Source organism: Fukomys damarensis, unplaced genomic scaffold, assembly GCF_012274545.1.
Source record: "Fukomys damarensis isolate Sample0158 unplaced genomic scaffold, DMR_v1.0_HiC HiC_scaffold_10, whole genome shotgun sequence".
Classification (NCBI taxonomy): Eukaryota; Metazoa; Chordata; class Mammalia; order Rodentia; family Bathyergidae; genus Fukomys; species Fukomys damarensis.
In genome coordinates, this window is record NW_022900922.1 from 2,324,017 (window position 1) to 2,340,261 (window position 16,245).

The 16,245-nt window shown below is 40.3% G+C and overlaps 1 protein-coding gene across 1 annotated transcript in view; it reads left to right on the forward strand.

Annotated features, from left to right (window-relative positions):
- The window catches only part of Taf3 (TATA-box binding protein associated factor 3), a 171,853-nt gene that overhangs the window by 125,766 nt on the left and 29,842 nt on the right, over nucleotides 1-16,245 (forward strand). Inside the window, exon 4 of the mRNA XM_033761816.1 lies at nucleotides 10,131-10,213. Coding sequence (XP_033617707.1) covers nucleotides 10,131-10,213 — 83 coding nt within the window. The remainder of the gene's footprint in view (nucleotides 1-10,130; nucleotides 10,214-16,245) is intronic.

Consider the following 16,245-nt stretch of genomic DNA (forward strand, 5'->3'; position numbering starts at 1 on the left):
GTAGACATAGCATATGGCCTCTGCTGTTATAGCTTTGCTCTTCCTCTCGGACTCGAGATGATGATGATGATTATTATTGTTATTATAGCAGTTGATTGGTTGATTTGCGGTTTTCTTTTAAACTTTCTAAAGAAGTGATAGCGCTCCCCAGAGATTCTATCCCTGGCTTCTAGAAGCACTCGTCTTTGTTTAAGCTTCACAACATAGATAATAGCCCATAATTTTTTTTCATACTGGATATGGTGCAGTGGACCTACAGCAGATTTATTACCAGTAGTTTTGCAATATTTTTTACCTTCAGACTTCCTAGAAAAATTAGTTTGCATGACAACAGTGATGGCATCTCTCACATTTTTCTGCCTAACTATATTCTTTCTTTTTCTTTCTTGGCTTTTCTGAAATACAGCAGTAGAGTGGAAACTTGGATGTCAAATAATTGAACACAGACAAGTTAACAAGACACAGAAACCCAACTTTTATTTCCATTTTAAAAATAATTTTCATCTTGGGAGGCTGAGGCAGGAGGATCATTGTTCGAGACCAGTCTGGGCTACATAGTGAGTTCCGGGTCAGTCTCGACTACATAGTGAGACCCTGTCTCCCCAAAAAAAAAGAATAACTTTCATTATCTTAGTCTGTTGTTGTATATACAACTTCTCGGGTTTTAAAGTGCTGTCACACATTTTATTTTCTTCTAACATATTTTTGACATAGACATGTAGTGATGTCAGTATTTATGAATGAGAAATTGACCCTGAAAATGACTTGTTCAAGACCATGGTCACATCTAGCATAGGCCAAGTCACTTATGCCACAGATACTTCACATTTTGAAATGTTTATTGTTAGAGATGTTCTCTGACAATTAGTCATTTATCCATCATGTACCTAGTAACTTGGCAGCTGAGTGCTCAGGAAATCAAACTTGGTACTGTTGCTTTCATCACCACCGTAACTTTGGAGAGACAGTAGCGTTGTTCAGACTGCCATTATGACTTTGAGCGAAGCCCATCAGATTACAGTTTAAATGCAATCCATGACTTTGAGAAGGAAAAGTCTCTCGGTCCGTCTGTGGGAAGCAAAGCTTTGGTTCCTAGTAGCACAGATTTCACCTTACAGAGGATACAAGAGCCAGCTTCTGACTTGATGGGTTATGGATCAGATAAATGACAAAAGTTTAGCCATGTTGTCAGATACCTTATGAGAATTTAACATAGCAATACTGCCCGTCAAGTGAGACGTGAATTCAGACCCTCACCTTATGAAACTGGCCACGTTGCTTACAGGAGGATCGGGTGAGGTAACAGCAGAGGTGCACACGGCCGCAGCTGGCACACGAGCAGATGCCGCCTCGGAGCTGCCATCGATGGCGGTGGTGATGGGTTATTATTCCATCCGAATCTACCCATAGAACTGTAGATGTGAGAGTTTGCCACTTCTTTGGGCCATAGCGCCCAGTCTGGCAGTATGGGCGAAGCAGCTGTTGTTACACCCTTTAACATTTTTCTGTTTTGTTAGTATTTTTTTTTTTAAGTTTTGTTCTTTACCCGGAGAAGGAAGAATAAAGGGTAGTGCAGCTCATGGCAGTGCCATTGACGGGGGCGGCTCTTAGCACGTACATTAGGCTTCTGTGTTGGCCGCCCCCCTCGGCTCCCCCAAATACCAAGCAGAGTGAGTTACTGAAAATGTGCCTGAATTGAGATATGTGTCAGTGTACTTACCTGTGGCCTGTGAATCTTCTTAGATATCCACAATAAAAAATTTAAATATCTTCCCATGTTTGTTTTGCCCTGCACTCTGGTCCCTCGGTGCTAGGGAGGAGTGAAGATTCCACGGGTTAAACAGAGTTGGCCCGGTGAGTGGGTGAGCTTTGGAGTGCAGCACACCTGGGATAAGATCCCACACGCTGTTTTAGCTTCTTTAACCTTAGATATTTCATCTTTAGAGACAACGACAGTGAAGTAGTAATACCGTACTTAACATTGCTGTAGTGATTGCTGTAATGTGCTGAATACCATGCTGAGAACTAGTCCTTCCGGCAACCCTCTGAGGTGGGCGCTGTAATGATTTTCACTGTAAGCTTAGAAAGAGGAAGACACTTGACCAAGATAACATACATAGAAAGCGATTGAACAGGAGCCAGAATTTCAGTCCCGGTCAGCAAGTTGCTATAATTAATGTTTCTAGCCACTGTGCTTTCCTACATTAAGTTAAAAATGGGAGCCGGGTGCCTGTGATCCACGCCTGTGATCCCAGCGCGGGGGCTAAGTGAAGCCAGCCATGGTGATGTGCACTTTAGTCCCAGCATAGGAACATCGTGAGTGGGAGGCCAATCCGAGACCGTCTCAAAAACAGACAGAACAGGGCAGAGTGAGATCCTGTACGTGTGCTTGAAGTTCCCCTTTGTGATGAGTAACAGGCATCAATCAGGGTTAGGAGTCTGATCTGTCACGTACTTAAAATGGCACCAGACTAGCTGTTAAAGAAAACTATGTTAAGAGCTATTGTGTTGAGCAAATATGAATATACCACGGGAGCTTTAGCAGTGATCAGCCTAATGGTACGTTCCAGAGCAGTTTAAATTTTTCCTTAAAATTTTGTTTCTCTGCATGTCAGCATATACATTACATAATTGTTTATTTCAAGCCTTGGATCTTTGAGTTTATATGAATGTTCAGGACTATTTTAATTAAAACTCTTTGTATTTTAAGTACATTTTGGATGATGAATTGTTATGACAAAAATAAATAAGAGAACATCTTGTTATTTATGTTATTGGAATCGGACATTTGTACCTGTAATCTGTTGTTGGTCTTGTTTTTTATGGTGCTAGGGATTGAATCCAGGGTCCCATCACATGCTACCAAGCATTCTTCCCTGGAGCTATACCCCATCTGTGTCTAAATCTTAAATAGAAAATAAGCCACAACCCATGTGTCAAGCCGGCAAATGAGATTTGTTTTTGTGGTGCTGAGGAGCAAACCAAGGGGCTTACACTTACTAGGCAAGCATTCTACTACCACAAAGCTACATCTCCACCCCACACCCCTTTTCTTTTTTATTTTAAGGCAGGATCTGGCTAAGTTCCCAAGCTGGCCTCAAATTTGTGATCTTCCTGCCTCAGCCTCCCAAGAAGCTGGAATTATAGGCATATGCCACTGCGCCTGGCAGGATTGTGTTTTTATATTTGAATATATTTCTTATTTGAATGTGATATGGATGGCACAGGAGAGTTTTACCTCCAAATCATGCTGTTAGCATCAATGGATAAATGGGCCCAGCAGTAGTCCACAATAGGCACAGGCTTTGGCATTCACAGTAACAGGTGGAAATTCCAGCCCTACCACTTGAGAACTATTCATGAGAGTCTCTTAACCTCTCAGACCTTTGCTCCCTTCCTTTCAACTCTGCCTCTCGTTCAGTACCAACATCATTGTAAAGTATAGTTTACCATTTTTACTGTTTCATACCTTCCCTAAGAATATGTTGGTATAAAAGGCCTCCTCATAGAAAACACTAATTGAGACTAGTTTGCGTCATTTAAGATGAGTAGGTGATCTGCTGCCTGTCTCGAAAGTGTCAGGACCTGAGATCAGTCGCCGGTACCAAAAACAAACAAACAAAAAAAAACACAAGATGAGTAGGTGACTGACAATTCAGAATTTTTTACAAATACCTAATAATGTTGATAATCTACTTATGAATAATTAAAGGTGTTTATAATGGAAAGCCCAAAAGCGTATACTACTGACTGATGAATTCTTTCATTTGAGCCAACATAGGTTGTTGAATGAACTCACCTGGATGATAAATTATTTTAGCCACTATCACTTATTGAGTGCATTCAAGTGCCAGGCCTGGCCAGACCCCATTATTTAATTCTCCAGGCAGCTCTGGGGACTTATTGCTGTTCCTATTTTACAACGGAGAAAACTGCCCAGAAAGGTTGAGTGGCTTCCGACGGCTGTGCGTGGAGGAGCTGACTTGGCCAGGTCTGTCCACGCAGAGCCTGGTGCTTTCCCCGCCCAGTCAGACCTCCCAGGCCAGCCGCTGTCTGTTCTGCTTGTCTAAGCACAGAGTGCTAGTGAGATGAGTAAGAAGAGAGCATGCAGGACTGAGGTGACAGCACAACTTGCTCAGACTTCAGTCTTTGAAGAAACCTTAGAGTGTCCCTGTTGTTGCCTGCCGTGTTTTAAAGAGCACAAAAGGGTTATCTTCAAAGCCTTAATGACATTAGTAATCAGAACAGTTAAAAATTTTACTGTTTCTTTACTCTATCTCCAAATCCTTTTAAGATTTACTTCTGAATAATCTTGTATTGAATTCAAACAGTTCGAAGAATACTAAATACCTTTACTGGTTTGGCCCACTAATCAAAGATGCTCCTCTTTCTTCCTATTTAAAAAAATGTAGTCTCATTTCTAGTCTTTGCTCATCAGCTGTCATAACTGGTGAAATGAAGTGTTGCAGTAAAAGGGGGAAATTTTCCTTTCCTGTTTCTGCTGTCTAAGAGGAAACAAGTAACTTAATTTTTCATCAAGTATTGTGAGTTGAAAGGATGGCTTCACATGAATATGTGGCAAGCACTGTCCAGCAGCCGTGTGTATTGCAGTGTCCGTGCTGGACACCATTTGTTATCATTAACCATAACCAGGCACATCCTGTCTTGTTAATATTTGAAACAACTTATCAGTATATCATGAGACGGTTTCTAAAGGGAATTAATGTGAGGACCTTAATTGCAAAGAAAATCAGCAGAAAAGTTACCAGTCATAGTTTAGCATCCAAAATGTTAGGTGGTTAAACTAGAGTTTTCATCAGTAGCATCTGTGGGTTAGTTTTCCGACATATCACCGTAGATGGAAATCGGAACTAGTGCTAGCTGAACTTGCTACTACCCGAGCTAATACATACATATTTTTTTTTTAATGAAAGGACTTCAACATTAAAATTTGAAAAAAAAAAAAAACCTTGGACAGATAATATTGACAAAGCTGCCCATTACCTTTGTAGAAAGTCCCCGTGCAAAGATAAACTTTAAAGCTGGAATGCATGAAAGAGTTCCAAGATAGAATTTAAATTTAAACTGATTCTTTATAGATAAAGCTTTTAAAAAATCCACCTCTTTGCTTCAAGTCAGGATTTTAAAAATAAATTTCCCCTTTAAATCTCTTGAGCGATTTTCATTTTTTGCAAGGCCGCACTGTTGGTGTCCTGGAAAAATGGAGAGTCAGAGCTTTATCAGTTGGTGCCCTGAGGTATGTGGCAAAGACGCTAAATCCTTGAAGATTAGCAAAATGCAGCACATGGCAATAAGGGGCTTATATGACTACTAGTATTAGTTCAGGTGAAAGAAGTATTGCTTATACATAAAACTGGACAAATCCACTGACAATGTATTTCTAGTTAGCTACAAAGGAGTCTCATACTGCTGGGCTTTACCTCTTTGGCGAGTTGGGAGGCTCAGTAATCCACTGTAAATGCTCTTCTGCTCGCCCCCATTCGCAGCACCGCTCCCAAGTGCTGCTCTTTCACTTTAACCCTTACAAACTCAAGTTGTCCCTAGAGTTTGGCTTCGTGACATTAAAAGGTGGCGTGTGTTGTACTATTTAATCAAAGTAACTATCATTTAGTTTGTTTCCTGGGAAGTAGACATAAATTATTTTATGCTGTATTTGTAGAAAGCCTCTTTGTCTTTATTTCTACAAGCATTCAGATAAAGTTAAAAATCTGAGAAGAAATTTTTATTCAGAAACTGTGTTCTATATCTAAAGTGTTAGTATCCTCATTAATCTTTATTTTTATTTTTTGGTATGGGCATCAAACTCAGGACCTTGCACTTACGAGGCAGACATAGTATCACTGAGCTAAATCCCCAGCCCAGTCTTTTGCTTTTAAAAAAAATTCTTATTGATCTTTCTTTACACTCCTCTGAATTTTTTCAGGTTAAATTTAATTTCCTCAAGAATAAAATCAAAGTGCTTAAGTAGTTTGTAGGCAATTACCATTTGTCCTACTTTGCCTGAAGCAATCTTAGTTTACATCTGTTTTATGGCATAATTGATAGCTCCTTTCTTCACTGAGGTGTCTATTTGGATGATGCGGTCTCTGTAATTACAGATAAAATTTTGAGCTGAGGTAGCAGAATTATTCATTAATTCTGCCAGTTGAGTGAATACCTGTTGTTTTCAGGACACATTCATACTGTTTTTAGTGATACCAACATTTTCATTTGCTTATTTCTTACGTATTATATCATTTAAGTAGTGGGTCATAGGTAGGCATGACTTGATTTAAGACAGCATCAAATACACAACCAGTTTAGTTGAATGTCAAAATTTATCTCAGTTTCTATATAAATTAGCCTTTCATAGAGAAGAAAATACAGCTAACCCTAGCCATGTCAAAGAATATGTCATTTATCATGAGACCTTTGCAAAGAAAGCAAGCGGTTCCATGTCAGAGAATCAAGAAGCCATATGGTGGAAACGGAGATGAATTTGGTGTTAGGAGACCCAGATTTAGGCCATTTATTTATTAACTTTGTAACTCTGGACCGACTACTTAATCTTCCTGAGCCCATCATTATGTGGGAATAATACCTTCCACACCCACCTTACAGAGTTGCAAAGATCAAGTCTAATAACGTACCTGGGCTATGGATACAAACGCAGGTTACAGTTACTCTGTAGTGTGGTGAAGAAATGGGCCAAACGCACACTGCAAAGCAAATTAATAGTAATGCAGAACTTTTAAACATGGGGAAACGGCTTCATTTAAATAAAAAAGCTTTAGAAAATGTTGTGTTTGAACAATAGTATTGTGAGTTGAAGGAATTAGTATTACTGAGCAGGAAGTTCTGGTCTGCTGCACAAGAGGGCGGCTAGAGAATAGGATAATGTACTGCATATTTAAAAAGCTAAACAAAAGAATTGTGGAAGTTTTCACTATAAGGAAATGAATGATAAATGGGGCTGGGGTCTCACTTAGGGTTACAGTGCTTGCCTACCACGCATGAGGCCCTATGTTCAATCCCAAGTACTGCAAAAAATAAAAATAAACAATATAAATATTTGAATAAAGATGTAAGTAGTACCCAGCATATGCATGCATTGAAACAGCACATGTAACCCCATGTTTGTACAATTTTTATGTTTTTTATTGGTTTAAAATTAATTTTAAAAGGAATATTTATAATACCTCATTACCTGTAAAACCTAAAATGTTTCTAATTGAACAGATATAGGGAATTTATGTAGCTTATATAAATTCATTTTTAAAAATTTATATAATTTTTTATTCCCTCCATCAAAAAGACCATATTCAATCCCAGTTTTGCTGTTTGCATAATTTTCAAATGAAATATGAAAACAAAATGAAAAAAAGAAAAATGGTTACTCCATATATGATCAGTTTATCTGTAAAACCAAGCCAATAATGTCTGCCCTGCACATTTGTTAAAATGTGCAGTTAAAACATTCTCCAGATGAAAATATCTGGAAAATAACCAAGTATAATACCTGGCGAATTGTAAGTGGGTTATAAATGTTTATTAATTTTTGCTATATTTGTTGATTCTCCTACAGAGGACATAAAAGGTGACAAAAGTATAGAAGTCTCAGTAGTTTACAAAATAAGAGACTGGACCTTTGGTTCTCAGATTTGTTTAGATGTGGAATGCCGTGTTGTCCCTGCCTCCCAAAAGGAAAAAGTGAACGCAACAGAAAAACCTAGATAGTTACGAATGGGTCTTGCTCTACCTACCCCACCTCGTGACTTTTGATCCTCTGGGTCCTTGAGGAAAATCTGCTGTACAGTATTGTGGGGCTGGGCAAATGAACGACCTCAGACAAAAGTGAGGATATTGAACTGACAGTTTTTTAGGGACATTGATAAATTAAGATTTGGGGATAGGGATTTAGCTCAGTGGTGACACGCTTGCCTCAAAAGTTCTTGGTCCCAAGTTCGATCCCCAGTACCCCCACAAAAAAGGATTTGGGTTTTAATGTGCTTGGCTGGCGTGCAGGAGGCCCACAGTTCAATCCATGACACTCCGAAAAAAAGTGGATGTTTGAGACGACATACCTACAGGATCGCTGCTACGTGGAAATGTCTCGTAGACGACCTTACATTTGGTCCTACGTGCAGTCGGTGCTAGTCTAGAAAGGGAAACTTTAAAGCCGTAACATATGTAAAATCCACAGTTGAAGCCGTGGAAATGGATGAGATCCCAGAGGAAGCTGGAATGATGAGAGGAGCAAATAAGACGAGGCAAAAGTAGAGGTCTTCGCGCAGAGAAGGAAGGAGCACAGGAGCCTGTGACGGGAAACATGCCGGTCCCGGAAGTAGTTAGTGTCTGCAGAGAGTGCTTGTAATGGCTGGCCTGGGGGAAGAAACTAGATTGGAGCGGGTTGAGGAATAAATAAGGAGCAAAGAAACAGACAATGGAGTGAATAAAGATTGAAAAATGTGAGGGGCTGTTAGCCAGAGGTTAAAGGGAAGGTAGTTTTTTTAAAGATAGGGCTGAACACATTCAAAACATAGATAAAAATAATTAGTTGCCCAGGTAGGTTCAGGATACTGTAAATAATTAAGCTAATGAATAAATAATAGTCTTTAAAACCTCGAAGAAATGGGCTTTAGTTATAAAAGCGGGTGCAGGAAAGTCTGTGTTTGTAGGAAGTTGAAGGAGTTCTCTTGCCTAGGGACCTTGATACTTTTTCCTACGAAGTTTGCTGGTAGTGGTCTTTAGTAAAGTTTTAGATTCATTGCTTCATATTCATGCTTTATATGTGTCTTAAGCACTTAGTAGACACGGGGCAATAGCAGTAAACAAAACAGACGTGGTGTCAGCCCATAGCCGAGTGAACTGGAAATCCAGATGAACTGCTAGTGGGAGGCGTAAATTTTTCTTTGGTGTCACTTATTGCTCTGAATGATAGTTTCAAGTTGGTTGTGGATAAACAGTGGAATTAACCAAGAGACATGAGAGATGAGGGACATTCAAGATAAAGTGTGAATTCAAGGATGTTTATTGAGCACCTCCTGCATGCCAGCCAGGCGCTGTGCAAGCGATTGGTCAAAGCAGATCTTGATATGATGGTGGATTAAGCAAAACTCTTGGAGGAGACATACGTAAGAGAAAGTACTAGATTTGGCCCATGTTCAGATCAGTGTATGATATAATCTACTGATCAGTATTAGAACCAGCACACTTCTATTGTGATTTAATTCTTAACATACGTAATCAGTGCTTGGCAGCTAATTTTCATTGACTTAGCAGTAAGCTGCTGGTACAAAGTATTCCAGGACCGTGGGTGTTGGACATCTCTCAGTGCCTGGGACGGTCACGTGCAACTAAGAATTGTCCCACTGAAAATGCCAGTCCAGTCCCCATTGAACATCGATGTAAATAATAATTTGGAGCCACAGAGTTTTTGTTTAGCTTATTCAAACTATTTATCATACCAGAAAATCTTCAAACAAAAACTTGTGGAGACCCTTTAATGTGGCGCTTAATCCTGTGTTTTCTTAATAGCTCAGATATTTGTGAATTCTTCAACTTTTTCAGGAATCACTACAAACCCTTTTTCAGAAGAAATACAGTTTTTTATTTTGCAGCATTTCAGATCTTTTTACTTCTGGCCAAAAACAGAAGAGTTTCAGGTGCTGCAGTCGCAGTTGGGCTCTCAGCTTTCACATGCGATAAAGCAAACTTCACAACAGCGAGTTGAATGTTTGTCAGGTTCCATAAACAGGAACACAACATTGTAGGTTTTCTGTTCATGTTAAACCTGGCGGTTATGTAAATATTCCAAAAATTGCTCTGAATATCAATTTTTGTTTAAAACGGTATAACAGAACTCAGGAAATCAACCCAAAGCAATAAAACAGAAATAACTGCCCTATTTACTTATTATGATGAAAGTTCATAGAATTTCTCATGATGCAAAATGGCCTTCAGTTATTGAGAACAAAATAGAGACTAGGCCAGATTGTCATTATGTCTAGCATTTTAGGTGTATTTGTGGCTTACGCTTGTTATGTTTGTAGGGGTTGGGAAGGAGAAGCGCTGGTTGGTGCTGTTGTAGGGAAATCCTATACTGACTTGGACTGTGCTAATTTCCGCAGATAAAGGTGGAACCAGTCGTTCCAGCCCCAAGTCCAGTTATCCCCAGATTGACTCTGAGAGTTGGTGCTGGCCAAGACAAGATGTAAGTATAAATGGTTCAACTCACGGTGAGACAACTAAAACTTAACCTTTTCTGTCCTTCCCTAATAGATTTAGAATTCTTCAGGCGTTTTCAGAATGAACATGTAGGGTAAAGCTTTGTTTTGAAAGCTCTTCAAGTTTTTATTGGTTTTTTCCTCCAAATGCTTTTTGCTTTAACATATAGAATCATTGTTTTCCTGTTGTTTTTCTTGTTGCTTATAAAGACAAGCACATAACATTGTTTCTCCATAATGTTCTAAGGTCTTAGTAAATAAGAAACTGTATATTGGATAGAGTAACTGTCATACTTCACCCAGTATAGTAGTCAACTTTCTTTTGCTGTGAAAAATAACAGGAAAACAAGTTAAAGGAGGAAAGGTTTATTTTGGCTCATGGTTTCAGAAGTTTCCAGCTGTGGCCAGGCGGCCTGAGGTGAGGCAGAGAGCCACCGTGTCTGTAGGGTGTGATACCGGAAAGCTGCTCACCTCCTGGGAGCCAGGAAGTAAAGAGGGAAGGAGCCCGGCTGGTGGGCTTCCTCCTCCTTCCACTTCTGTTGTATCCAGGCCCCTAGCCTCAGAGCTGTCCACATGCAGGGTGCGTCTCTCCGCAGTTTGCTGTACGCACCAATCACGTCTGGAAACAGCCTCACAGACACACCCAGAAATGCGCTTTACTAATTTACTTGGCGTTTCTCGGTTCACTCAAATTGACATCCAAGATGAACCATCAGACCACGCAGAGGTGATGTTATACCTTCCCAAGCACGCGTTGTCTATTGCTGGTACAGAACAAAGATGCAGATGGAACGTAGTTTTATTGTGTACCTGTGAAACAAAGACACTGCCAGGGGCTTGGTGAAACCAACGAGTGATGGTAACAGATGAAGTAGTTGTCCACTCCTTTTGTTTGTTTTAAAAGTAGAACCATAAATCTCATATTTGTTCTTTGCCTTAATTTTCAAGACTCATTATTTATTTTAAAGAAGCTTATCCTTTAAAGTAAATTAGTTCAGTATTTTTTATTCATCTTTTGATGAAGTTTTAAGGCCTGCAGTGCTCTTAACATGATCCTAATGAGGTATGAAGTATTGATTTTGTAAATCGTATTGAAAACAATTTTCCTTGTTCTAAACGCCATACTGTATGTCATACACAGAATTCACAAGCTAAAAGTGTACGCTTACAACTGTTATTCCCAGCAAGTCTGAAAATGGCGTAGTTTGCATTGTAAGCAAATATCATATGAAAAATGAGCTTGCGTTTCCATTCAGTTTTAGTCATAAAATGAGAGTCGGGCCTGTAAGTTTACGTAAGTAGCGAGGATCAGAAATGTACCTTGTGTTCTCAGTGGGTCGTTTCATGTTGAGGTCTGTGTGTATCTTAGGCCACTGCCCTGTCAAGCCCAGCGAGAGGGCCATGCAAAAGCCCAGGATGCTTATGACAAGTGTTAGAAAGAGACGCCGACATCACCTTTGACAGGGTTGTTTGTACACTTCTCTAAAGATGAAAGCAGAGAGGCCAGGTAGTCCATATTTTTACCAGCATTCTCTGTGTAATTTCTACATAACTAGTTTACTGCACCACAGTAGAGAGACCTAAACCATTGATGGTAAACTGATGACAAGCTTCAAAAATATTAGCAAAAACATCGTGTACGCATCTTTTTATATGAGGCATCTTCAAGTACAGTATCTAGTTTACATAGTGTACTCAGTCTTGCCTAGAGAAGTTTGAGTAATGTCCTCATCTCTCAGCTGTAGGAGCCAGAGGAAACCACCAAGTAACTCATCATACCACCCCTGTGGGAATTCTGTGCATCTAAGAGGTTCTAAGAGGAAGACGATCTTACTATTTATTTTAAAAAAGGTTTTTTCATGAGTTCGATCCCTGGTACCAAAAAAAAAAAGTTTTTTTCTCCCACCCATTCATATTTAATTCCTATTTTCTCAGTAAGTAACCAGTATCTAATCTCAACTTTCACACCTAAGTTTGTGTTGGCTTCCTTACTCCCTTTATAGATAACAAGTTTGTAAAAAGGCATTGATACATTCATCTCTCTGCCCTTAAGCATCTTTGGCTAATTCTCTTGACTGTTTAAAAAAAAAAGTTTTTTTCTCCCACCCATTCATATTTAATTCCTATTTTCTCAGTAAGTAACCAGTATCTAATCTCAACTTTCACACCTAAGTTTGTGTTGGCTTCCTTACTCCCTTTATAGATAACAAGTTTGTAAAAAGGCATTGATACATTCATCTCTCTGCCCTTAAGCATCTTTGGCTAATTCTCTTGACTGTTTATTCTGTTTTTTCCTTTCAATAAATCATTTATACACCTGAGATATTGGAAGATGTGAAATATAGATCTTATCACTTTGGAACAAAATATCCAGATTGAGGGAAATTATAATAAGCAGAGATTCTAGACAAATTGCCCTTGAAAGGACAATATTATGTAACACGTAAGCTTTCAGATATTTAGGTAAATAACCCCCATATTATATAAATGATTAATCATTTGACTGAGGCAGATGCAAAAAATCCTTGTAATGGAACAAAAAGATGAAATGAAATACATTATACTTTTTAGTTAAAGTAAGAGAGAGAGAGAGAAAGAAGTCTAAGGAGAATGATAATAGAACTTACTCAGTAAAGTGCTTTTTATAGTGTCAAGGGTCAATAAACTGCAGCCTTTAGGTCAAATTTAGCCTACTGCTTGTTTTTTGTATGGCCCACAAAGAATGATTTTTACAATTTTAAGTAGCTGAAAAAATTTAAAGAGGAATACTTTATGACTTTAGTTTATACTTCAGTCACTTCTCTCTCATTGCTGAGACAAAATACCCAACCCCCAAAGTTAAAGGGGAAAAGTTTGTAGAGGTTTGAGTCCATAATTGGCTGGCTCTGAGGCAGGGTGGCACGGCAGAGAGCATGGCAGAGGAGAAACAGTCCATGGTGGGCAGAAGGCAGCAAATCAACAAGGGACAGGGCAAGCCCTTTCTGTCCCTTATATTGTATCCAGGCTACCAAAGGTGGTGCCAAACCAATCAGTGGACTGATGTGGTAATCACCCACCCTTAATCCTAACACCTCTAATCCTACCATTGCACTATGAATCAATCACTCACCCTTCCTTCCTTCCTTCCTTTTCTTATTTTTGTTTTTATTTTTTATTTTTTGGTACCAGTGGTCAAACTCGAGAACTTGCACATGTGAGGCAGGCAACAGTACCTCTGAGCTAAATCCCCCGCCCTCAATCACACTTTAGGTTCAGTCACGTCTGAAAAAGCCCCACCTATGACTGCAGGAGGCTTTGGGGGGACATCTAGGCACAGGCCATAACATTCTGCCCCCTGGCTCCCCAAAGGCTCATGCACATCCCTTTATGAAAAAGGCATTTAGTCCGTCTCCAAGAGTTGCTAAAATCCTAACAGTTTCAGCATTACTGTAAAGTCCAAGTCCCAAGTCTCCGCTGAGATTTAAGGCACACTCGTAGCTGCAAGCCCCTGTACAAATGAAAAGAAAGTTAAATACATCCAGCATTCAATGGCACAGGATAGACATTGCTACTCCAAAAGGTACAGATAGGAGAACACAAAGAAGTGGGACCAAAGCAAGTCCAAACTCCAGCAGGGCAAACGTTAGGTCCTGTAGTTCCAAGTCCAGCATCCAAGGCAATCTGTGCAAGGTGTGAACTTCAGAGGGCTTGAGTGACTGCCTCCGCAGCACTTTCAGTGGTTGTACCTCCCGAGGCTTCTTTCCTGGGCCGGCTCTGCTCCCGCCGTACAGTTTTCCTCAGACAGTCCACGGTCTGTTGCACGTCCAGCTTCATGCACTGCCTGGCCTCCAGGCCTTCTTCAGAAATCTGGGTGAAGCCTTCCTGACCCCACAACTCTTGCATTCTACGCGCGCCTAAATCCAGCACCACACGGATGACGCCAAGGTCTGCCGCACCCAGCACAGTGGCCGGGCTTCCTTCTCTCTTGGCTGGAGGGGTCCAGTGCCTGTGAACCAAATCCCAAGGAACAGCTTCCCTAGGCTGCTGCCGCTCAGGAGCACAACAGCGACCCAGCAGAATGATAAGGCATTTAAACTGTACGGTTGTAGCATAAGGGTACGTGGCTTAATCTATAATAATGGAAAAGAGGTGAAAGATCCATGTAAATTTGCCTTTAGTGACTTAATCTGTACACGCTTGGGGGCGAACTAATCTTTTAAACTGAATTTGATGGGCGGACTGGGGTTCAAAGATGAAGGGGTTGAGGACCGGGGATTCAGCTCAGTGGTTCTGCCGCCTGCCTGGCAAGCACAAGGACCAAAATCTGTTCCCAGTACCAGAAAAACAAAACACGAAAACCAAAAAAATATGAAGGGGGTTGAAGAGTCTGGGGCGAGGAGGATCTTTACTGCTGAAGGACAGAGAATAGAGAGCCTCTTGAAATTATGGAAAAAAGAAAAGGCTTTACAAGGTTCAAATTGTACCTTCTTGTTGGAAGATCTGTAAGATAATACTTAGTTTCTGAGTCTTAAATAAAAAAGTTATTTCTTCTGCCCTTGATCCCAGAAAAGTACTTTGAGGTTAGATTGTTTCCTCTGTTGTTTATTATTTTTACTTGAAGTAAGACAGAAGTAACTTTTTTCCTTGATTTCACATTCTTGGAAACTGTTCTGAAGGGAACATATGGTGAGGCCAGTACCTCTTCCTAATTGGAATTAAAATTTTAGATGACAGGCACAAGGTCTGTGGTCTACACTGAGTATGAACCATGCCTGTAATTCCAACACTCGAGAGGCTGAGGCAGGAGGACTGCTGTGAGTTCAAGGCCAGACTGGGCTACCTAGTGAGTTCAAGACCAACCTGAACTACATAGCAAGACCCTGTGTTCAAAAAAAGACTCCTAACCTTGAAATTACAATTTCTATACATATGAAATATGAATCGGGCGGGACCTAGAACATTCAGGTTCCTGTCCAGAGATCAGAGTCTGGCTTAACGATCAAGTCTGGTCTTGATGCCAAGAAAACAAACGGGTTTCAGTTCACCCAGGATCTCTGGAATCCTGCTGACCAGGGGCCTGTGGCACGTGTAGTAAAGAAAGTGCATGCTGTGCTGGGAGGGGTGAGCGCAGCTCAGTCGTCAGGTGATTTGACACCCACTTACTGTCGTCTGAGTTAGTTTACTTTGAGCAAGTGTCGGGAATGTCGTCCACTCACAACATTCATTCTCTGACTCATTCTGTGAAGAAATATGTGATGGGATTTCCTAGGGCAGGGACTGTTGAGAGGTTGATCAAGAAAGATTGACAGAAAAGGACCTGTGGCTTTTCTAAGTTTTCAATGTATAACTGTATTTACAAAGCTCAAAGTTCTGTTAAAGGAGTGTTACGTAAAAAGGTTTGATTTCACATATTGGTAAAGTAATAGAAAAACAGTGTAAATTTGTATAAAGCTTTTGGGTTGAATGATGAGTGTGGAAAGAAGCTTTCTTCTGCTCACATTTTTCAGAGGTCTCCTTGCATGCTATCCTCATACAGGTCCGAGACAGGGGCTGTTGCTTTTTCTCCCGCTGTGCTCGCTGCTGGTGGTCAGGACACTGATGGGGAAACTAAACTGCCCTCCTCTGCTCTCAGGACAGCCCTGCCTGCACTCCATGAGCTCACTGGAGAAGGGAGGGCGAATTGAACCCCTTCTGATACCCCAAAATGCTTGTGTTTTCTAATTAATATCTAGCAGTGCATTTGATCCGGCGATACAGAAATCATATCTGCCTTTCAAAGGACAATATTGCTATCAATGACAACTGAATTTCCTTTGACTGGGAGTTCAGGTTTAACCCTACTTTCAAACCACTCAAATTATGTTAAGATTTTTTTCAAAGATGATTTTATTGCTGGTGGTTATAGTTTTCTTTTTGCTAATGTTTTGATTTCCACTCGGGAGGCTGAGGCAGGAGGACTGCCACAAGTTTGAAGCCAGCCTGGACTACATATTGAGTTCGAGGCCAGCCTGAAAATATATAGCAAGACCCTCTTTAAAAG